The sequence below is a fragment of the Schistocerca nitens genome, chromosome 3, assembly GCF_023898315.1.
Source record: "Schistocerca nitens isolate TAMUIC-IGC-003100 chromosome 3, iqSchNite1.1, whole genome shotgun sequence".
In the NCBI taxonomy this organism is placed as follows: domain Eukaryota; kingdom Metazoa; phylum Arthropoda; class Insecta; order Orthoptera; family Acrididae; genus Schistocerca; species Schistocerca nitens.
In genome coordinates, this window is record NC_064616.1 from 790,355,345 (window position 1) to 790,380,893 (window position 25,549).

At 44.0% G+C, this 25,549-nt stretch overlaps 1 protein-coding gene across 2 annotated transcripts in view; it reads left to right on the forward strand.

Moving 5' to 3' along the window:
- The window catches only part of LOC126248805 (uncharacterized), a 591,690-nt gene that overhangs the window by 254,875 nt on the left and 311,266 nt on the right, over positions 1-25,549 (forward strand). For both annotated transcript variants that reach the window (XM_049950200.1, XM_049950201.1), the window contains exon 2: positions 17,067-17,176. In XM_049950200.1, the coding sequence (XP_049806157.1) occupies positions 17,067-17,176 (110 nt within the window). The remainder of the gene's footprint in view (positions 1-17,066; positions 17,177-25,549) is intronic.

The window sequence follows — 25,549 nt, forward strand, 5'->3', positions numbered from 1 at the left end:
TCCTGCTTCTGTCTGTCTGTCTGTCTGTTGTCGACCGTTGTTGAGATTCTACTGCCGGCCGCGGTGGTCTCGCGGTTCTAGGCGCGCAGTCCGGAACCGTGGGACTGCCACGGTCGCAGGTTCGAATCCTGCCTCGGGCATGGATGTATGTGATGTCCTTAGGTTAGTTAGGTTTAAGTAGTTCTAAGTTCTAGGGGACTGATAACCACAGCAGTTGAGTCCCATAGTGCTCAGAGCCATTTGAACCATTTTTTGATTCTACTCTCCACATACCTTGTCACATGTGGCTCCCCTGTAGTTTCTAAAACTATTCCCCCCCCCCCCTCTCTCTCTCTCTCTTTCTCTCTCTCTCTCTTTCTCTCTCTCTCTCTTTCTCTCTCTCATAGGGACAATTCGTGCCGTTTCCTAATCTTCTGGAGTATTCTTCTCATTCCATACCACCTAAATCACGCGGTACAGCCACTGTTTCCCTTCTTCCTATCATCTTCTCCAGTTCCATATCCATTTCTTTCCATGTAAAGTCGTGCCCCATCCCCTCCCTCCCTAGAGTGTACTTCCACCTCCTTTGGTTTATTATCCTCATCTAAGTCCGTTTGGATTTAGCAAGTGCGCAAAATACTCCTTTCACACTACCTTCACTGACTCATTGTTAACCTCTTTCTCATTTTCATCCATCATTGTTGCATCCTCTCTCAAACTTTTTCTCTTACTCTCGCCCATTTCATACAGTGCTACCTGCTGGTTTCTCCGATCATCTTTGTCTATTCTTCCACCCGCTTTCTTCTCTTACTAGTCAGTCTTATTTGCCCCTTTCTTCTTTTTCTTATACTCCTCTCTTGGTAATTTGCTACTTTCTCGGAACCACAGTCTGAAGGACTTGGTCTTCCTTCCCACTACCTCCTCGACTCTTTGATTCCACCACGGTGTCTCCTCCCACCGTTTTATGCCACTTGGCCATCTGAAAACAGCTGCTACAGATTCTACCATAGCACTCTCAAATTGTCCCCATTTCTCTTCTCCCATTATTGCTTCATCTTTAAGTAACCTTTCCCTTATAGTCTCCTCGTATTGTTCCTTGACTTCTTTTCCTCAAGTTTCCATACTTTGTCTACTTTCCTGGTTCTGTCTTCTTCCATTCTTTCATAATTTTCATGCTCATCACCAGTAGCTGTTGAACACTATCCAGTGCCTCAGATAGTAGTACCTTTATATCCGTTACAGCCCTCTTCGTTTCCCAGTCCTAGAGCATGTAACCCACCAAAGATTTCTGCTGTACCAGGTTGCTTTGTTGCTCTTTCTTCCGAAACCAGCATCGAGAGTAATGTATGCAAAACCAGGAGATTAGGTTTTTCTTGCCGCATGTTCAAATTCTGAGTATGTACGACACACTGCAGGAATACTTATTACGTTTAATATTCAGTAACTCTGAAATTTTGAAGTTTATAAATAGCTTGTGATACTTACAAATTCTTTGTTAGAAAGTCCAGGCTATAGGATGTCTGCTTGCTTTAGAGTTGGAACGGACGTGGCTTCGCATATGAGGGGTGGAAAGGCATCCGTTCACCCTCCACCACTAACGGATAACATGCTGCGATAACATTAGGAAAAGGAAAAACGTTTAGCAACACGATTATTTCCAGGTTGCTTCAGAGCGCTTTGTAATAGCACTGTGGTATAACTTCGGCTGTAATATTAGCTGTAGGGACGCCTTCATATAGGTAATCGCCCCTAAGTTGCCCACGGAAAGGGGGGGGGGGAAGGGGAAGATCACACACACCCTGCCACCCACAGAAGGTAAGCTTGGAGAACGCTTACGTAGATATGAGATACCAGTTCAGGGGCCTGATTTTGAAATCGTTAATTGTAAGAACTTAGTGCACTCACCAGTCATAACACACACGGCAAACGCAGCCTCTGTGTCACTGAAATGAAACAGCATGAGGTAAGCCACGGACAGCAGAGCGACGTCGCACTTGGTGTAGTGGGGTGTCTGGGCGATCGATGGCCGCGTGGTGTTCGCTGCGCATGCGCGTGGCTGAGGCCAGTGCAGTGGCGGTTGGCGGCGGCAGGGATGCGTCGGCTTTGGCTGCGCGCTTCCGCTTATCTTCCCGTGCTAATGCTCGTGCTACGGAGGTACAAGAATATGCCTAGTCTGTCCAGCAATGCGGTCTTCAGGTAACTTGTATTTTTGGCTCGGCCGCTTTTTAACTAACGGTAAATGTTGAAAATGTCGTGCTGGAACATCACAATGCACTTTGGAACTAAAATTTTCCGCTGGAAATCCCGTCGCACTGTTCTATATCGACCCTCTGCACCGTTAAAACAACGTCATGGAACATGAGGCTGTGTTGTTCGGGCACCAGCTATTTCGGCATGTGATAAATCGACGTATTTCGTAGCTTGTCATCATACGCTTCGCAGATAATCTTGAACCATCCATTTCGGCTATGTTCCAGAAGTAATCTTTGAATATTTTGTGCATTTCTTGTTTTAGAAACGAGCGCGGTCAGACCAATAGAGCACTCGAATGCACAGAGCAAGGCGATAATGAGACTAATGTGTTGACAAGCTTCCGTCAGTGAAATAATCTCGTCAAGTGTGCACCTTTCCAAATAATGCGCAAATAGAAGCAGGAAGCGTTTGAGAGAGAGAGAGAGAGAGAGAGAGAGAGAGAGAGAGAGAGAGAGAGAGATGGCCGTGGCGGGGCTACGGCGTGACGCGTTCTCAAATTGAAGTGTGACGCGAGCAGTCAACAAGCGTGTTGTTGCTCTGCTGGTGTTTTTTCACTGCGTAGTTAAACCACACACAGGGCGCCTGTGCTTGCGTCTTCCGCTAGTCTCACAAAGCCACTGTGTTTAATTCCACTTTAAGTGGAGTGATACGCAACAGTTCTGCTCGAACGTGTTAATTTGCTCCCTCTCTTGTACTGCACTAGTTTTTCTGTTTTTTTTTTTTAAAGCTGTTGCTGGTATATAATAGAACGTGGATCCGTGTAAAAAGTTAGGTACCGAAGTAATACGAGGAATGCTTTCTTTCCAAAAAGCATTTATTACGCACAGAATGACTGAATTGTCTAATCAGTCTCGTTGCACCTCATAGATACGTTACCAGGACGACAATTCAGATCGGCGTCTTGCCATCCTGATTTGGGTTTCCCGCGATTTCTCTAAATCGCGCCTGGCAAACGTCGGGATGATTCATTTGAAAGGGCACTGCCCACTTTCTTCCCCAGCTTGCGCAGAAACTGTAGAACTAATTGAGCTGACTTACACGTGCTATATGAAAAATATAACTAGCGCTTCTCTGGAAGCAAAAGAATCAGTGGGGTTCGAATGACTTAGGGCTACACAGTATTTCCCCCCGTTGCTAAACATAGTACTAATCAATACAGCACGCCGTAGCATGGTAGTACACATTATCGACGTACGTATAAGTAGTTTATTAATGTTATATGTGCAGTACCAACGAACTGACTGGTTCCAAGCTCCAATAAGAAAGTATCCGTTTAAAGTGCCATTAACACAACCATTATGTTTTACTCCTAACAAATACACAAATAAAAGTAATGCTATAACTAGACAACAAACAGCGTTTCTCATCGCTTTTAAATTGTTTTCAAGAAAATGAAAAAAATTGATGCGAATCAGGATCGATTATTGTTTCTTAAACAACTCTTTGGATCAGACGTTGAAAAAATTACTGAAGAACTCAGTGCTGTTGAGGAAGAAGTAGAAAAATCGAGGGGTGTTTGTTTGGCAACTGACAAACGTGGCTGGTCTTTCAGATGAAGTACGTGAGCCGCGGCATGTCCTCTTTTGAATACATTCGCATTTCTCTATTCTGTTTAAGAGAGACAATTCTTAATAGCTATTTGCGATTTTGATCTTACTGGATTTGGTGACGTTACACGGTTACATTGACAGTAATGTTCGCGCAACATCTTTGAAATAAGTCAGTTGAAGAGTGCCATTTTTCATAAAAAGCATTCTAGTGCTGTTGCGTTGTCCCAACTCTGTTACACGTCCCTAGATTTGATACAGGTGCCAAACCGTGGAGGAAGTCTCTAAAACATGGATTAGTAGATGGCGCATGGTCTTCGTGCCAAAGAGGTGCTTCTCTCTGGAGGTCAAAAAAAATTTTTTTAAATGACGAGTGGTTTTTGTCGACTACAGTTCTAAAAGTTAAAAATCTAAAACTCCAGCATGTGCGTACTTCTGTTATCAGAGATAGAACGTAATGCCTCAGTATTATTGGAACTTGGAACAAAAACTTTCGTCCTGCTATTTTTTTTTTTCGAAAACTGACATTTTTGAGACCGTGGTTGTATAATGAATGTAAATTGATACTTGCAAAAAGAAAACAAACTAGCTACTGTTAATAAAACTATTTATTTACAGACATAGCACCGTTACAGGTTTCGAACAGACAGGTTCGACTTACGGCAGGTGTAAATGTCTACATAACATCTTAGTGTTTACATTAGCTTTTTTGTCAACAAATAATATAAACAATAACAAGTATGATATAAACGTGAGCAGCCGTCTGAATAAGCCGATAACGGCGCTATTTGAGCAAGTAAATTGCATTATTAACAGTCTGTCCAGCAATGCGGTCTTCTTTGCTAGAATCAACTGGTAAGCTTTCTCATTAGCACTTAGAAACGGTCAATTTCTTGGTACGGCACTTGGAACATGGCCGTGATTTTCTGACTTCTCTTTTTGCGGTAATACGGTGAACAGCCTAATTGTGTGGTATCAGAATAGCTTCGGTGCTTTTTGGATCACACAGCTATATCGTTAGTTTTTCATTGTTCATTCTCCTGGTAAATGTCAGTTCGCAATGCGCAGCTATATGCATTGGAATTACATGGAGTGGGTTCATAGCTTTAACTGGCTCAACAATGCGTGTAAATCTTGCTTAACAAAGGCTTTCCTTACTTTCGTTCGTTTCTGTGTAACTGTAAAATATGTCGCTGCTCAAAAAGTTGTGCCCACTCACCAGAAACTTGTTTGTTCTCTTCAAACCATCCCAGGCTGGAGAGGACCTTGAAGCATGGCACTAGAAGCTCGGCCGGCCTATGTGGCCGAGCGGTTCTAGGCGCTTCAGTCTGGTACCGCGCGACCGCTACGTCGCATGTTTGAATCCTGCCTCGGGCATGGATGTGTGTGATGTCCTTAGATTGGTTAGGTTTAAGTATTTCTAAGTTCTAGGGGACTGATGACCTCAGACGTCAAGTCCCATTGTGCTCAGAGCCATTTTGAACTAGAAACTCCAGATGGAAGTACTACTTGGTACAGAGTGTATGTGCCATCTAGTAATGTTTCAAACATTTTCACCATGATTTGAAACTTGGAACAAATTTAGGGACATGCAGCAGTGCACCGAGAATACAGCACTTGGAACGACCGTTTGCCGTGCCCTCGCCCGCTAATATTAAAGTCTCCCCACTTAGCTCGGCATGCTGTCAACCAGCGAACATCTGAGGTCGCACCGTGGGCGCTGTGGCGCTAGTAGCGTGCAGTAAACCCGCGCTGAAAAGATAAGAGATAACAAAGCAAGCGGAGTAGGTTAAACATTGTGCTTCGTCGTTCCGTTCGCGAGAGATAATTACTGAGGTGTGATCAAGGAATTACGGTGGATCCTTCATTTTAAAGAGGAATGTGACCGTAGTAATTTACTATAACGAACAACTACAGAGCTTACATAAATGAGATGTGCGTTTCGTGTTTCACATGCCCTCTCCCCTACGGGGGTTCGCCACGCTTTGGCGGGTTCGTGCTTACCTACCCAGGGGGCCCAGCCTTCGCAGCATCTTTTCCCTTCGGTGCTCCGTATCTATCCTCCAGCTGTTCTTCCCCCCATCCCTTAGGGAACGTGTGTGGGGTGTTCTTGGGAATTTACTGCATTGTCTGTCGCTGACAAAAGAAGTGTCACCACTGTTTTTCGTTTTCTTTTCTATGTTTCCCTTTTCCTCTCGTTCCTCTGCTTTGGCGTCTGAGGTTCCTCATTTTCTTCTTCCTCCCTGTGCGCTCCTGAAGCCGGCCCACGCGTCTGACGCAGCCGGAACAGGTGACTGGGTAACGCGTAATTCCCAGCCCCGGGTCGGCAGGTAGGATTCGCATGGTACAGCTCAGGCCAAGGGAGGGGTGACTGCCTCAGCTGCAACCTTCCCAAATTGCCATTGGTCCCTCTGTCAGGTGTTCAGGTAGTGTTCAAATGGTTCAAATGGCTCTGAGCATTATGCGACTTAACTTCTGAGGTCATCAGTCGCCTAGAACTTAGAACTAATTAAACCTAACGAACCTAAGGACATCACACACATCCATGCCCGAGGCAGGATTCGAACCTGTGACCGTAGCGGTCGCTCGGCTCCAGACTGTAGCGCCTAGAACCGCACGGCCACTCCGGCCGGCTCAGGTGGTGTGACCTGAAGTGTGAACAATCACCTAAGGCAGCTGGGTCCCCTTGTGAAGGGGGACTCCCAGTTGGAAGGAGCACACCATCGGAGACGACAGCAATTCTGGGGGATTTTCTCGCGATGAGCCAATAATCTTGCCAATCAACGCCCACGAAACGTAAACGTAATGAGGCTAACGATTCAAAGACCCTGCCCGCTGCACCACAGTTTCTCGTGGTCTCACATACTGAAGACGGTTAGTCCTTCGCCACAGTAAATCCGTTTATTATTCAGATATGTGTTTATGCAATTGCCAGCCCTGTGAAATCCTGCTCTCGTTTACATAAAGGCACTTTACTTTTGGAGAGTACTTCTGATTCTCAAGCACAACTACTGCTCGCCGCCTCATTTCTCCGTGGCTACCCTGTTCGCGTCGAAGCCCATAGAATTCTTCCCGTGGTGTTATTTACACGAGGCTGCTAGGCGGTCTAACCAAGGCCTAAATCCAATGTTACCTCTCCGATCGGGGTGTCATAAATGATAACAGTATTGTCATGTCAGCCGCCCGATGTGGCTGAGCGGTTCTAGGCGCTACAGTCTGGCACCGCGCGACCGCTACGGTCGCAGGTTCGAATCCTGCCTCGGGCATGGATGCGTGTGACGTCCTTAGTTAGGTTTAAGTAGTTCTAAGTTCTAAGGGACTGATGACCTCGGTTAAGTCCCCATAGTGCTCAGAGCCATGGCCAGGTCCCAGGCTGTGCTGAGCTGCAAACAGCCGTCCTTGTTGATGTTTACAGAGGTTTTTATTTCAATAGCCTTTTTTATGACGTCCCAAAATCACTTCCTCATAACGACAAATGTTTCGTCGAATAGAATTCGGGATGAAAACATTGCCATATATGGCGAGGAAGAGAGCTTTTATCATTCTCTCTTCCACTGTTAAGGATATCTCGACTAGATAAGAAAACGTTATGGTTGACATAGCTACTTCAGGCTGCACCACTCGTGATCGAGCGACTGACAATCTTGTTATTTGGTCTCTTAACCTTCCAGCTTCCCCCACTCGACCAGCTAATTACTTTGGTGTACGGAGCGGACTAGTTGGGATCAGCAACTGAGGTCCAATCAATTGTTCCTCGAAGACGGCGTGGTTGAAGTGCGATACATTCAACAGGCTTCCGAGCATCTAAACCAGCGTGATTTAATCGCCGCGAAATGGCACTGCCAGAGACACGTGTACTGCTAGCAGTTGAAAGATCTGCAGCGATATGCCTATTGGTGAGATGTCAGTTTCTTTTCGCAAAAAGGGCTACGCATCAGTCCCCTTAAAGTGTGTGGTGGTCCGTCTGTGACCACCGTCACGCTTTCGCTTACCACTTCCACGTATGACGTTCTTTTTTAATCACGAGATGACAGTTTTGGACACACCCATTACTGTGGCCATAGGAGTGACACTTCGAACCGTCAAGCTGCTCGTCCGCTATCGTAAACGCTCGTATGATAAAATTTTCTCAGGCTTCCAGCCGCGTCAGATAGTTAAAATCGCACAAGCTTTCGACCGAGCACTCCTCAGTCATTGTGGAGTGGTAGAACTGCTGTGTCGCCGTGGCCGCGCCGTTACATAGCCGCACTGCTGGCGGTGACGTCACTAGTGCTCTCTTCCTCGCCATATATGGCAATGTTTTCATCCCGAATTCTATTCGACGAAACATTTGTCGTTATGAGGACGAAGTGATTTTGGGACAGCGTCATAAAAAGGCTATTGAAATAAAAACCTCTGAAAGCACCAACAAGGACGGCGGTTTGCAGCTCAGCACAGCCTGGGACCTGGCCATCCCGATGTTAAAACGGGCGCGATGGACGCCACAGATGTAAATGCATATGTGATGCAGTTATCCAGAGGTAGAGCAGAGGCACGTCCTTGTCGGAAACCGGTGATCGAGCAGAAACTGTACTTGAAGAGATAAAGTTTACAGTGGATATACTCGGTATATAACAACTTTGTACTGATAGCCATCTGCTATGAACAAGGGAGGCTTATGGGAGCGAACTATTCAGTTACACGGTAGTGAAAACTGTGATGGGAGCGAGGTTCCATTTGCCAGCCGCTATGACGGGAGCGACTCTGTTACGTGAAATACAACCACAGCTGCTTGGCCAAACGGTCACGTAGAAATATTATCCGAGCAGAACTTAACCTTCCTTAACGCCGCCTGAGAATACAGCTTGGACCATTCGTTTAGTCAGTTAATAGCCGCACAGCAAGGGTGAATCGTAGCAGAACAATTGCTGCAGCATGTAAGTCAATATAGAGATGACAGAGGTCGAGCAACTATGACCTTAAGTGTCGCAATTTCTAGCGCCATAGTGACTCCGATTTCGCTTGTGTTAGCCTTTATGTACCTGAGACGACGAGTTATTCAGAAATGTGATCCAGGAAGAATTAGAATTCCTGTAGACTGGATTCCCCGAGCGAGGGATGAGAGTAGTTTGATACGTTAAGGATTAGTTTGATAACTTTCTGGTAAATGGGAATAACTGCTATAGTAATAAGTCTACATATACTCCGCAAAGCACGCTGTGGCATAAGGCTCATCAGACCACTTTCACAATAATTCTCTATCATTCCAGTCTCGAACAGTGTGCGGAAGAAACTGACAATCTTTCCGTGCAAGCTCTGACTTATTTTATTGATGATGATCGTTTCTCCCTTTGTAGATGGGCGTCAACAACATATTTTCGCATTCGGAGAAGAAAGTTGGTGATTGAAATTCCGTCAGTAGGTTTTGCTGCAACGAAAAACGCCTTTGTTTTAATGATGTCAACCCAATAACCTGTTTCATGTCAGTGATTGCCGCCCCCCCCCCCTCCCCCATATTTCTCGATAGTACAAAACTTGCTGCTCTTCTTCGAACTTCCTCGAAATATTCCTTTAATCCTATCTGGTAAGGATCCCACACCGTGCAGTGGTACTCCAAAACAGGGCGGACAAGCGTAGCATAGCCAGTATCTTTAGTAGGTCTGTTGCATCTTCTAAGTGTTCCTCTGTAAAACGCAGTCTTTGGTTCTCCTTCCGTACAACATTTTCTATTCCAATTTAAGTTGTTCGTAATTGTAATTCCTAGGTATCTAGTTGAATTTTATGGCCTTTCGACATGGCTGATTGATCGTGTAACCGAAGTTTAACGGATTCCTTTTAGCACTCTGATGGATGACCTCTCACTTTTCATTATTTAGGGTCAGTAGCAAATTTTCACATCTATACATTCATTTACACGTTAAGTGGTAGCATTACCGGAGGGGGCAGTGCAGTGGGGCTACCCAGTCTTTGGACAAAAAATTGTCTTCAGCAAAAGTAAAGAGAAGCTGTGTGGAAGCCACCGTGGAGCGTTGTCAGCAGCCGCCAGTGTGGTGATGGGGGTCACGTGTGGGTTACAGTACCAGGCACGCAAGTGGATTTCAAAGCAAGAATGGCGCCGGATAGCGGTAACCGTGCAGCACTGTCTCCACGCCAGAGCAGGTCTCCTGTTACGGCAACATGACTGGGCATCGATTTTAGTGAAACAGAGGGGCGCTGGAGGCACATAAATAAGTCTGGATGTTAAGTCTCTCCCACGGAAGTGCAAACGCAGGAACTATGCTAGTAATGTGTACAGGCAATGCTTTACAGGGAGGGTGCAGGGGGCAGCACGAGGGAGGGGAGGGGGTGTTTCGTGTTGGACAGCATATGACGGCACACATAGAAAATAGAAATTGGACGCCATTCGCTGCCGAGCAGGATGCGCTTGGGACAGGGGGTGCTACATCCTGTAACTCGTATGGTAACACACTTAAAAGTTAGAAACTAGACACTGCCGGCTGTTGCACAGGGGTGTGAGGTGTATGTGCTGTGCACGTGGGTGGATGTGTTTCCCAGAATGACGTCGGAGATATGAGAGTGCCGATGCTGATGGCAGCGAAACAGTAAGAGTGCAACTGTCAGATGTAATATGACACAACAGGCGAGAAAGCACTGATCTCGATGTCAGCACTACTCTGACAGTGACCCACTACTAACGTTCTTCCCAAACATGAAATTCTTTGACAAACTGCCTATTGGCTTCTGTCTCGGGTTCTTCGGCCGACGTTCATCTAATGATTTTTCTGACGTTTCGCCAGCACGAGTGGCTGGCATTGTCAAAGCCTCACCCTCCATTGCCGGTGGTGAACTGGAGCCGAGCTCGCGGCCGCAGACTATATGTACCTGGCGCGCCAATGTCCGAGGGCTTCTCCGCGGTCATTTCCGGTGCGGTTCTCCTCTTGCTACCTGCGACGGTCGTTCGCTGCAGTACGGGAAGCCAGGATCCGTTTACCTTAAGGCTTTCCTCTTTCTTGTTCAAACTGTTCGCGTGTTTTTGTATTTCTACAGCTTCTCTGAACAAGCGCGTGTGATAGTGGTTCTCTACAGCCAGAACTTCCGTATCACACGCGCTTGTTCAGAGAAGCTGTAGAAATACAAAAACACGCGAACAGTTTGAACAAGAAAGAGGAAAGCCTTAAGGTCAACGGATCCTGGCTTCCCGTACTGCAGCGAACGACCGTCGCAGGTAGCAAGAGGAGAACCGCACCGGAAATGACCGCGGAGAAGCCCTCGGACGTTGGCGCGCCAGGAACATATAGTCTGCGCCCGCGAGCTCGGCTCCAGTTCACCACCGGCAATGGAGGGTGAGGCTTTGACAATGCCAGCCACTCGTGCTGGCGAAACGTCAGAAAAATCATTAGATGAACGTCGGCCGAAGAACCCGAGACAGAAGCCAATAGGCAGTTTGTCAACAAGTGGCCACGAAAGCCTCAACAATTTTGTATGAAATTCTTTAGTAAAGTTTTTCACAGTTTGGGCTGGAAAGGGTTAAGACTGTTTCACTTGTTCCTTAGCTGTTCAGTATCAGCTTGAAGTAAGCCAGAACATGGAGCTGATTATTAGAGATCGTACCCGGATCCATTTGCAGTGAAATCTCAAAGATTTTGCCATTCGCTGCTACTTTTCTTGTAACTGAAAATACCAGAAGACTCTGGATTCTGTAAGACCTACCAATAACGTCGTACCGCCAAAACGCGATGCTTTCTTCTCGTTTAAGAGAATGTAAAAACAGTTAAAAATGTGGATATAGAAAACATGTGCCTGTACCTGAATGTTACCTGCCTTCCGGGATAATACGTAAAAAAACTCGTACAAGCTTATTCTCTCTGTTCAGTACATAAGTATTGTAAAGTGGTATGTTTGGTGATTCGTAAAGAAAGTTATTCAATAGACTTGGGTATTATTTTGTAAGAAATACCTTTCAGATCCCGATCATAATACTTTTGGCTACAATCCATCTCCCTTCCTGTGTGAATTGAGAACTTGACGTTGGGAGTAGTTTCTGTTGCGTTGGCAGAGAAGGGGCAGTTGGTTGCAATCAACTCTGCATTCTATCAACTGAGCACTTATCTCTCAGCAGAAAGGTGTGTTTGATGGAGTCCTCACATAGGACAGACATAGCAGAAATCACGACGACTGAACACCCAGTCTTAAATTCTATCGTTTTCAGTTCAGCTACTGTATCGCTATTGCTAAACATTTGGTCTCGATGGTTAGATATGATACATTCGCAAGAACATAAAGACGATGGAGTGGCTGCCAATCTGTTGCAAATAAGTAATCCACTAGTCTGAGTATGGTGCATACATACCGTACAGAGGTGTGTGTGCGTGTGTGTGTGTGTGTGTGTGTGCGTGTGTGCGTGTGTGTGTGTGGGGGGGGGGGGAAGAGAGGAGGAGGAGGAGGAAGAAGAGGACGACGACTACTGGATCGACGACCTCGGTGGCATGGCGGCATTCTTGGATGAACAGGACGCGACAGCAAGAAAAAGACGAACCGACGGCCACTGTATTGTAATTCGCAGAACCCGTCCTGCTGTGGCAGTGTGGCAAGGAGCAGGCGGTACGCTTGATCCCGCAGCCTGCCCAGCGAGGAGACACGCCATACGTTTTTACAAGGTGAAAACTGGATAGCAGCACACGTGAGTAGCTTGCTCGAAATATGGCGTCAAAAACATTCGTGCTATTCGTACTCAGCAAAACCTACCACTTGGAAAATACGTCTCTCACACATCAACCTACCCTTCTCTCTCTCTCTCTCTCTCTCTCTCTCTCTCTCTCTCTCCCTCTCTCTCTCTCCCCTTCTTGTTAAAGGTAATTAAAACTACAACGGTAAGCGCCGAGAGAGTCGTTCAAAAGAATTCCGTAGATGATCCGCTCACATAGAAGAACCGTTTGGAATGAGAATCAGCGTCACTGAACCGAATATTTAGTTTACAAAACCTTTTTTGTGCTAAGCAAACTATAAAGTTGTGTAGGATAGTGGTTCATAAGGCTACTTTTTACCGTTCGTTACGTCAACGCACACACAATCACTTCGTTGGACATGCGAAGAATGTTCATCACATACGGTTTGAAACATATCTATGTGCAGTGATCGTTCTTGTATATCTGATGGATAGACACCGAAACGCGTCATGTGAGCGATAGTCATTCCTTGCCTGAACTGCTATTCGCACGTGGTAAGTGTCGTAGCTTACTTCCAAACGTAACTTCACATTTTAAACTCGCCAGTTTTGACGAGTAAGTGAAAATTAAGGAAAATGAAAGCTCTTGTTGTATTGCGTTCGGTCGTAATCGCAGACGTACTCTCAAATCTTCGAACGCTCTGCGGCTGATCGTTGCATATAAATGCTGCTGACGAAGTTGCCCTAGAAATGTAAATCTTCACTCTGCTAAAATTAAAGAAAGAAGAATACAGAGATATTTAATACGATCCACTATGTCCATCTCTAATGAAAACCGGTAAATACATTTGTGATCATGTAACTTCCCAGAGATATTACCTCTGGCTTTTATAGTTCGCTCCACTTCAGTTTCTGTTCAGATCTCTTGCTTTTCCCTACCTGTCACGAACAGAAATCAAATTGAGTAGATCCTGTATAAAGATACGATCTCAGCAACGTAGCACGATCTCGGTTTCACTATTTTCCACTGTCGTCGTAATTTGACGTAAAAAAAAAAACTGTTTTGCTAGCGAGCTCAGAACGAACTAGACAGATGGTACATTGCCGGTACCCGTATAGTCCCAATCGTTAGCTGCCTCCTGGGATGCCAGATCCTCAACAAATTAAATAAAGGCCCAAACTCGCTACTCGTCGGGCTACACTACACGTCTGCAGTTAGTGTCCACACACTAGCAGCTTTCTGTTCCGCTGTGAGCAATGACGTGTTTGGTGAGGTAGCAGACTCCAAACGTTCATTGCATGCAGTTGCACTCAGTTTTCGCTCGGAAACTGATTCAGATGGATCTGCATTTACCGCCAGCAGCAGTCGGTGCCTTCTCCTCCGTCCCTGCCAACTAGCACGTTTGTTTCACCACTGTTCTCTCCCTGTAGAAATGTCGGACAGCTCCCGTTTATACGCCAACGATTCGGGAAAGTTGCTAAACACGACAGCTCCCTTCTGCGATTGCGCCCCATTCTGCTGCGCTGATCCCATGCACTGCACTTCTCTGCTGCCACTTAAATCACGTGACCCTCTGGAACCAGTTTTACGCTATACTTTTAAGACGGTAGCTAATACTTTTGTCCGGTGATCTCGGAAAGTACTCGGTTAATTCCGTGTGCACAGACATAAATGTCAGAGATGTGATAGCCATGGCGAGCGAGTAGAGGACTGTGCCTCCCACGCAGCGGTGACGATGTCCGCACAGCCTTGGGCCGGCGGCTACCTCCGAATCCACTCCGCCGTCCAAATTAGAAACTGCGTCAACCACTTCCGTAACCAGCGTAAACAAGTTCCACGCTCCTACTTCGCCGGACAGCGTTGCTGACTCGTAAATTACTCTACATTATCGTGTAACTTCAACAGACCCGTACTACAACTTTTTGTGCGTTCTGGCGAGGGAGAAATTTAATGAATTTAAAATCGCCGTTAAAGGCGACGAAGCTAAGGAAAAATTAAGAGTGCCGTTGAGTCAGAGTTAAAAGTAACTGTGTACTTCTCATTTCAAAGCTGGTTAGGGGAACAGCATTGTACCCACTACTCGGGAAAGAAAAGAAAGGAAGGATGTAACGTCTCGTCGACCACGAAATCATTTGGAACAAAGCACAAGCTACGATGGGGGAGGAAATCGTATTGTCTTTCCAAAGGAACCACTCTAGCATTTGCGTAAAGCGATTTCAGGAAACCGCGGGGATTTACAGAGCCGCTCCCCCAAATAAGAGCGGTGGAACATAAAGTAAGTCCTTATGAGATTTTCACTCTGCAGCAGAATGTGCGCTGATATGAAACTTCGTGGCAAATTAAAATTGTGTGCCGGACCGAGACTCGAACTCGGGACCTTCGCCTTTCGCGGGCAAGAGCTCTACCATCTGAGCTACCCAAGCACGACTCACGGTCTGGCATAGTTTTAATCTGCCAGAAAGTTTAATATCAGCGCACACTCGGCTGCATATTCAAAATATCATTCTGGAAACATCCCCCAGGCTGTGGCTAAGCCATGTCTCCGCAATATCCTTTCTTCCAGGAGTGCTAGTTCTGCAAGGTTCGGAGAAGAGCTTCTGTGAAGTTTGAAAGGTAGGAGTAGTTACTGGCAGAATTGAAGCTGTGAGGGCGGGTCGTGAGATGGTAGAGCATTTGCACGCGAAAGGCGAAGGTCCCGAGTTAGAGTCTCGGTCCGGCACACAGTTTTAATTTGCCAGGAAGTTTCATATCAGCGCACACTCGGCTGCAGAGTGAAAATCTACCCCCTCCCCCCCCCCCTTCCTCCTCCATTTGCTGGTTGGGTACTTCAATGCCCACCACCCGCTTTGGGACAGTAAGCTAGCTCGGCGCTTTGAATGGTTCGCTCTAATGCACTCAAGTGACCAATTTCCATGTGTCCTTAGATTACAGCCACAACTGCCATCTATGTGCCCAAGACACTGGAAGATTTCCCAAGCCGATTGGACACTCATCTCCTCTCTAGCAACATCTGATGACTGTCAATTTCCTAGCATCGACGATCGGGTAATTCATGTTAACGGAAGTTATTTTACAGGCGCGGAACGCTCAATACGTCGTACCTCCCATTTGCCCCGGCGCCCCACAATTCCTTTCTGGAACGAGACATGCCGTGACGCAGTACGCGAGCGGAGACGTAATCTTCACGTTTTCCGCCACCACCCTACGTTGGCCAACTGTACCCACTGTAAGCAGTTACGTAGGCGATGCCGTCGCATCGTACGCGATAGCAAGAAGGCAAGCTGGGACTTATTTACCAGCTCCCTTAACACTTTAACTCCCTCATCTGTAGTTCGGAGTCTGATTAGACGGTTATCGGGCCCGTCTAGTTTCTCCCTGACCTCAGGGATAACGGTCGCGCAGAGTACCATAGTGGACCCAATTGCAATTTCGAACACTTTACCGAGATTTGGAGCTCTTCAAATTAGCCGTCAGCCTCTCTCCCGAAGAAACGAGCGGCAGAAGTGCGACCTCTTGCTTTCTCCTCTCAAAACGTGTCGAAATGTTGCTGCATTTATCATACCGTAGTCTGCGTTACGAAGGCAGATCCGCGCGGGGTGACGTGCGTGATTCAGTCTCGTGGATGATTGATTCTGGGTGGTGAACGACCGCTACAATATTCTAACTTTTAAAATGACTTCCTGTTTCGTGAAGCCTGAATGTGCTCCTTTGTAGGACTCGTAACTTTCTCCACTTCTGTTACGGAACTGAGTATAGACACAGTACGAATTACTATTCTTTATATCACGTGCGAGAATTTGTAAATCATTATTTTGAACTCTGAACTGTCTTGAGATTGTCAATATTTCGTGTACTGTGATTACGAGATGGACTTAGTTTTCTAGTATCTTCGATTACAAATTAGTTAGCAGATTTTGCTACCAATCTCGTAACGCTCACAACGTAACTACTGTATTTGATAAGTGTGTTTTCTGTCTGTATTATAACTGAATATCGTAGGACCCCTTCCAGTTTATTTGAAATGTCCTTTCTCGAATAAACGTTATTCAGCATAATTCTCAGTAGCCTACATCAATTACAGACATTAGAATAGAACCGTTTTTATTAAATTATTCATCTAAATTTTATTTTGTACTTCTGTGTATTTTATTAATTCGCAATTCCAGCCAATGGATAGACTATTTGACTGCAGAATCACTGCTACAGGTTATTTGCAGCGAATTAGTAGCGGGGCTTGAAAGCAGACGGGCGCGGCTCGACGCTATAACTACGTCCAGCTATTCCCTTTAATCAGAGTCGTGCGTAGCCAAAGTATCTGAAGTATGAACAACCACTGGTAAAGCCACAACTGGTTTGCTCGTATGGTACGCTGTTTGGAATAGCAACTAAACCAGCAGTAACCGTTAGGTACCGTCGCAGTCGGTTGCTACGTTCAAGGTATAGTTCTAATTACCCTGAATGGAAGGAAACTGCCGAGAAAATAGAAATACGGATATACGGTGTTGGACACAGTACCTACGTAAGTGCTTTGGGGAAGGTCTTTCTGCGCCACCCCTATGGCAGCACCTATATCATCATGATTCTTGTGACTGCGAAGAAAGCTTTGCTTTGTTGGTGCCAATGCTTTCTCTTCTTGTTACAGGGAAGTGTATAGCGTCTGGTATGGTCGCGTTGGCTCGACAAACCATGTTCCTTCAGAAAAAGTTCAGCAACTTTTTAACGATATGCAGCTATATCCTTCAAAATCGCAAGGTAAGTTTAACGTTTCATGAACTTCTCTAAAAACTACTGCTAAACTTATTTATAACGTAATTTCAGCATTTTCACATAAAAATATTCAGTACAAGTAAGTTAGTGATAAGCACAAAAAAAAATGCTTTTCACGCTGCACATTTTCATCCTATATTTCTAGAGCGATATTTGCACCTTTCGCAAAGACCTGATTTTTTTTCCTCAGAAAATGACCTGATATCAGTATACCTGCTTAGCGGTACAGTTTACAACAGCGTATTTCATCCGCGTATATCCATTCAACGGATTATTTAAGGCCGGGTCTAAATGTGTCTTCTTGTTTCTCATACACCCGTTGATCGGGGAAATTTGGATTATTGTTTGGTTAAACTTCTCAGTTATAGTTATTCGTACAGTATGTAGCCGTTACGAATGCAACAAATTAAGAACTCGTTTCGGAATTGATTGCGGTGGACGAAATTTCATCTTCACAACTGTTATCAGCAGGCCAGGCCTGAGGGCCGTTGTTATCAAACAACGCCATGTAAACAGCGCTTCTTTGCTTTGTGTGATAATTTGCTTTTAAGGCTATTCGTAGTTAGCCCTGGTTTTTCAAATGAGAAGTTGAATTTTATGTTGACATCTTACAGGGGATCATTTTTAGATTGATTTTGATGATCTGCTGCTTTTTCTTTTTTGAATATACGATGCATGTGGATAGCAACATTTATTTAGAGAGATCCAAATACATCGTCAGTTTATCGTAACAAGACCTCGGAGCTCTGAATTCAGAGAAATTTTATTCCACCTATGTGAATAGTTCTTCGGGGGAAAAGCTATTAAGATTCTCGCGAGGGTTGAGAAGGCCTATCACATACAACTGCGAAGTCTTCTTACACTAAATGTCATTTATTCACACGGCGAATTTACATTCCCCTGCAAAAACGATCAGTATGTTGTTGGTTTGTATTACTCCTTAGGAAGGAAAGATCCAGTTACCATCGCAGTGAATGATTACTTACTTCGCTGCTGATACCACCTTTCCGCTTGGGTGCTGAACCCACCCACTCTGTGGTTCAGCGGGCATGAACACAGTGGAGAAACGAATAACCCAGAGAACGAAATTTACTTTTGGAAGTAGCCCGAGAAAAACTAGAATACTGGCACACGAATCCTGTAAGAGTAAAGGCAACAGACGATATAGCAGCGCAAAGTGCAGTTTTGTTTTACGAAGAAGTTGATGATTCACTCTGCTACTTCATAAACAGTGTAAGCGCTCTTCCGGCTCAGAGATGGTGGTAGTTAGTGATTTCCTATCACCGCTGGTAAGATAGGAAACTGTTCTTGACAAAACCCCATGTAGGGTGTATTACATATAGGGCGTGGGACTGTGCACCAGGCTAATCTCGAAAACAAAGCCGTACACTTAACCCGCCTACGTGTAACGAAACTAACAGCGATCAGGAAAGTCCAGTTATAATATTGTGCGAGACTTGAAGTGTGTGACAAAATTAACTTTCCCGCCAAGCGTAGGGTACCTAGTACAGTACGGTTTGTGAATGCAAAGTTAAATCCGCCCAATAGAAATTTTGAAGACAGATAACCCATCTTCACCTTTTGTAGTCCTGTGTTCCTCAGTTGCGTGTAATATCACGGTATATTGATAATTTTTACTTATGGACCGTCTGACAGCAACTGAATAAAACACAATTTTAGTGCCATACGCGTTTCGCCTTTATTTTCTGTTTGAAACACTGCACCAATAGCAAAGTGAACAATCAATACATAGAAAATCTCATAGTAGAAACCGAACACATCCTTACACGTGAAGAACAACAAAATAATTGTGAAATAAACATAGGACTGACAAGAGAGCTAGTAAAAGAAGAAATAAAAGGTATAATAAAACAAACACAGCAGACACACAATAAGAACAACCAAACAGAAGCAGCTACTATGAAAAGGTTAAAACAAAAGTTAACAAACAATAACGTATTAATAACAAGAGCAGACAATGGAAATGTAACAGTACTCATGGATAAAGAGCAATACATCACAAAAACCAAGGAATACATAAACACCGACGCCATACAAAAACTGAAGTCAGATCCAACTACACGATTCCAGGCAAATGTCAAACGAACACTGAAAAACATTGAACGCACACTCACAGACAAACAGAAATACTACTTAACACAGAAAAACCCACAAGCACCAACACTCGGCAGTCAACCGAAAGTACATACAGACGGAATGCCAATGAGACTTGTTATCAACTTCAAGAAAGCCCCAACATACCGCATAGCCAAACACCTCCAAAAGTTAGTTACAAAACACTATAAAGTAGAAAACAGAACAGTGATAAACACAGGAAACCTAATAGAAAACACAGAACATACAGGTGCCACACACAGCATCACTGATTTCATTTGATATAGAAAATATGTATCCCTCCATCCCTATCACAGAAACAATAGAAATCATAGAACAAAATCTCTCATCCCACAGCAACCTCACCACAGACGCAATAAAAGAAATAACAGATATGCTCAGACTGACAACTGAACAAAACTACTTTCAGTTTGAGAAAGAATATTATCTACAAACTGATGGACTGCCCATGGGATCCCCAATATCAGGAACACTAGCAAACATTTTCATCAGTAACCTAGAAAATCAGATATTTGATAAGATAACCACAAATGAAAGTTTCAAAATCATATATTGGTACAGATACGTGGATGACATCATTTGTCTGGTAGATGAGCCAAGTGAAAAAATAGGTGAACTCCATTCAGAAATAAACAAAGCTCATCAGAACGTAAAATTCACACTTGAAAAAGAAAAAGAAATCAAATTTTCTTGACATTACAATTAAAAAAGAAAATGGAAAACATACATTTAACATCTTTAGAAAACACAGCCACAGACACAATAATACATTCCACATCCAACCACCCCCACAGCCAGAAACTTGCAGCACTAAGACACATGTTACATAGATTAAACAGAATCCCACTCAGCAAGAGAAACTATGAACAAGAAATGAGTACAATCATACAAATAGCTAGGAACAACGGGTATGACACACATGTGGTACACAGGCTCAATCAAAAAATAAAAACACAAATAAAAACAAACACAACATTTCCACAATACAAAAGAATTCACAACCTGAAAACTTACAAACACACTCAACAAACACACACACAATGACAACACCACACAGAAAAGAACTAGATGGTACACCATGACCTACACACACAAACTAACACACAGTTGCAAACATCCTAAAGAGACAGTGCTTCAAAATAGCATATAAGCCTGGGAAACCCTTCAATCACACCTAATCCAGCCAGCTACCAAGAGGGACAAATTCCAGCAATCAGGAATATATAAACTTCAATGTCAAAGTTGTGATGCAGTATACATAGGCATGACATGCAGGATTTTTGAAACAAGATACAAAGAACATATCAGATGTTGGAAGTATGAAACAAACCATTCCACATTTGCAGAGCATTTAAAACACTACAACCATCATCCTACAAACATGGAACAAGAAATGAAAATGAGAATAAGCAACCATGACAAACATCTTATACAAATGCAAGAAAACTTCCACATGAGAAAGCCATAGCAGAAAACAAACATGTGATAAATGAACAAACACACATCAGCACAGGCTCCCTACTACACTTAATAAAGAAATGGTAACATAAAAAAACTCTTCCCCCACACCATCTGGACACACACACACACACACACACACACACACACACACACACACACACACACACACACACACACCTCCCCATATACAAATGCATACACGAACAGACCATAGATACTTCAATATTTACACTCATAAGTTGGCAATAATATTCGATCTTTGGCAAAAACATTTGACAGTCGGCAACAGAAACCAAAACATTGCATTAAAACAAGCGTTCAGTGCATAGTGCTGTGGAATGTGGAAAAAGCCGCACATTGGCGTTAATAATAAGAAGAAGAACACCAAAAATGCAACAGGAGCGTAATATGTAAGAAACTGTCCACGCAACCTGTAAGTACAGTTCAAAACATTACTACTTAATAGGAAATACCAACCACCAGAACTGTTTATAACCTATAGGCACAGTGACAAAAATGTAAATAAAGTAGCTAACATATGTTCATATTCCAGGCCACTGATGCCGCCTTGCAGAAAATAAAGGCGAAACGCGTATGGCACTAAAATTGTGTTTTATTCAGTTACTGTCAGACGGTCCATAAGTAAAAATTATCAATATACCGTAACAGATAACCCATGTTTCCAGAATGAAATTTTCACTCTGCAGCGGATATTGCGCTGATCGAAAGTTCCTGTCAAACTAAAACTGCGTCCCAGACCGAGAGTCGAACTCGGGACCTTTACCTTTCGCGGGCAAGTGCTCTACCAACTGAGCTACCCAAGCACGACTCACAACCCGTTCTTTCAGCTTTACTTCCGCCAGTACCTCGTCTCCTACCTTCCAAACTTCACAGAAGCTCTCTTGCTTCTCAAACTTGCAGGAAGTTTGGAAGGTAGGAGACGAGGTACTGGCGGAAGTAAAGCTGAGAGAACGGGCTGTGAGTCGTGCTTGGGTAGCTCAGTTGATGCCGGCACGGTAGCTCAGCCCGTTCGGTCAGAGCGCTAGCTACCCTCTGTAACAAAAAAAAAAAGATTGAATGGATCAACGAAGAACCTGATTGGGTGTAATCGGACGTCAGCCCCGAACAAATTGGACGAACAATATAGAAAAAAATTAAATCAACAAAAAGTTACTAGAGCACTTGCCCGCGAAAGGTAAAGGTCCAGAGTTCGAGTCTCGGTCCGGCACACCGTTTTAATCTGCCAGGAAGTTACAGGTAACCAATTTTTTATGGAAATATGATGACTGAAGCTTCAGTTAAAAAGATTGTGCAACATGTTTAATGACGGACGAACGAATACTTAAGAGAATGATCGGTTCGACCTTCAGTTGTGACAACTCAAATCGAGGATGGAAGAAATTATACAGGATAGACATTTGATTACTGACGGACTAAGTATGCGCTTTCCTGAAATTCTTCATCAGGTTGTAGTGATCCAGGTGGGTTTCTCGACTTTCGCCCGAAGAATGTAACAAAACGTCAAATGGCAGCTGCAGTGACTTGACTTCTCTCACTCGGTACGACAATTTTATAAAGTACTTTGCTTACTGGTGAGAAGGGGCCACAAGTGCAGACCCTTCACGAACTGCGGCGCGGGTTGTGAGTCTTCACGATAACGCTCACCCACATTCTGCTGCGTTGACGTAAGGTTTGCTTCGGCAGTGCCAGGTTTTGAATGTCTACCTTATAGTGACTGTCATTTCTTCCCAGTTCTTTGTGAGTGGAAAGTACTACGGAAAGGACAAAGAAATGGAAGAAGACTGTGGTGATTGGTTGAAATAGTTCGCAGTTATGTATGCATATTGCATACCTGTTGGAAAAAACAATTTTCTTTCATTAACTCTAATGAAAATGGCTGGGCCAACAAACATTATTTATTTGTGCTTCTTTCGTTATTTCGCGTTAGAACAGTTCCATATTTAAAGTTGAATAACTATTACGATTTTTTGTTCTATTGATTTTGTTTATTTCAAACCAGTTTTCAACATATTAGGCCCTCTCCAGGAAACAACTGACTAGCTTCTGAAAAGGACACTGTTTGTTAGGTAACCAAACATTATAAGCAAAGATACACTCCTTGCGTGGAGTGTTGGGCATAAGACTTGTTTCTTAACGTTGAAATCACAATTTACACAGTGGACAATGTTAAGTACGATAAATTATTGAACTACACAATATTAAAAGTTAAACGGTTATAACGCTAAATTTTGTGAGGTCCTGACATAGACTGAGAAACTGTTAAACTGAGCACATTTTATGTTCTGCAACAAACATGACAACTATGGTATCGCAACCGTATAACCTGTAATACTGTAAGATTCTGTATTTTAGATTTATGTGTGTAATACTGTCCATCGCCTAGTTTGCTTTACGGTGTTTGGCGCACAATATAAATGAAGAGTGCTCAGTTAAACAGTTTCTCATTGTCAAGACTTCACAAAATTCAGCATTAGAAACCGTGTAACCTGTAATATTGTGTAGTTTATTTGTTGTACTTAACAACATTGATCAGTGTGTAAATTGTAATTTCAACGTAACTGATAAAAGTTCGATGCACAACACTCTATGTAAGTGGAGTGTATCTTTGCTTGTAATGTGTGAGTATTACAAACTAGTGTCCCTGTTAGAAAGCCGGCCGGAGTGGCCGTGCGGTTCTGGGCGCTGCAGTCTGGAGCCGAGCGACCGCTACGGTCGCAGGTTCGAATCCTGCCTCGGGCATGGATGTGTGTGATGTTCTTAGGTTAGTTAGGTTTAATTAGTTCTAAGTTCTAGGCGACTGATGATGACCACAGAAGTCGCATAGTGCTCAGAGCCATTTGAACCCTGTTACAAGCTAGTCGTTCGTTTCCTAAGCTGGCCTAAGAAATTTTGCAAATTTGTGGTAATGTCTGATGGGACCAAACTGCTTAGGTCATCGGTCCCTAAGTTTACACACTATTTAATTTAACTTAAACGAACTTACGCTACCGACAAACACGCTACAAACACCAATGCCCGAGGGAGGACTCGAACCTCCGTCCGGGGGAGCCGCGCGGCTGGCCTAATAAGTTAAAAACTAGACCGAAAATCAGTAACAGTGTACTTGTTATTCAACCTTAAACTTAATTTACTTACGGAATGACCCTCGTAATGTCGAGGGAGTAAGGATGTGAGCAAAGAGGGTTCGTTAAGTCAAATTCGCGATTCGCAGCTGGGCTTCCGTACAGCACTTGCAATGTCCAACACACACACACACACACACACACACACACACACACACACACACACACACACACGTGGGTATATTCTGAAAATGTTGCATTCAAACTACTCAGCTACACTTCACTTTCCTACGTGTCGATTTTCTAGTCACCATGACAGACTATTGGTAGACCATTATTGAAGTCTTAGCCTCGTATATTTCGCACAGTACTTGCTCGAGGTTCCATCTTTAGTACCAAATTAGTACTCTCTGTGAATAAATTTCGAACTATATTTCGTGCTGCTATTGGCCAGGCAGTATCGTAAAAGTGCTCTTCTAGTAACTGGCTTTCTGTTTACTATTAATTATTAGAGTACACTTTCCTGAAATAAGTCGCACGCTTTTACGCTATTGAAACCACGTTAAAATCATAGTTTCACATAACAGTAACGCCACAGTGCTTGCATACTCCAGCCGTCCAACTGCACGACATATACGCAGACATTCCTCGGCCCGGACAGCTGGAGCGTAATTGACAACACGGCTAAAAACGCGTCGACATGGCACTGTGTGCTCGCATAACTCGGAATGTCCAAAGATAAGGCTTACAACAGCAGACTAAGCAGCTTTGACTACCTATAGAGACACTAACCGGCCTAAATTTTTAGTCGGCAAACCACCGTGCAATGTGTAGGTGACGATACGTCGTTGTCCCACTTAGTCTCTTACGGTATGCAGCTATCTGCGTGAGTCAGAATTTCTGTAGGTTATACGTCGTCCGTGATTCGGCGTCTCGTGACTTTCCAGCTGGGGCCGCGGTCGGAATCGGACGTCGCACAGTATGAGGCAACAGGCTCTTTAACCAACTGCGCGAGGCAGCGCCCGCAATTTGTGACTGCAACGACAGCTGTCCGCTGTATCTGGCTCGAGCGTTTAAAATTCTTAGATTATCCCCATTAAATCGCACATATCCTCCCTTGTCCATATTCTAGTCGGGTCGTTCTGTCTGTAGTACATATATATAAAGTTTCTCGTCAAGTCACTAAGGACTTCAGCTTATAAAAAGAGCGATGCAAATTTACTGTATTCTTCCACGTCAGATAAAAATGTTTTCATCATTCTCACTTTTTTAAGGAATCGAAGTCATTCTTACTTCGAAATACATGCACATATTTATACTGAACTGGGATTGAATCTGGCAGTGATACAGAAAGCAGTCTCGCAATTCTTTGGTCTATGTTTCTTGGCATGTCGAAGAATTCGAACTAATTAACTTCTGAGAGACAGCGCACTTACGTTTAGGGTAGGCAGCGCAAAAGCACATTCTTTACACTTTTCAATTTTTCACTTGTGCTTTTCTGGTTACAAGACAGTGAAAATTGTATCCAATATACCTAGGATCGTACTTTAATATGTCATACAAACAAGTTTGAAGTTAGGATATCGTGTAAAGTTATATTTAACAATATGTTAAAAATAACGAAATTTACTCGAGGCCTGAGGCAATCATCCTATTTGTGTGGAATTTTGTCCCATAA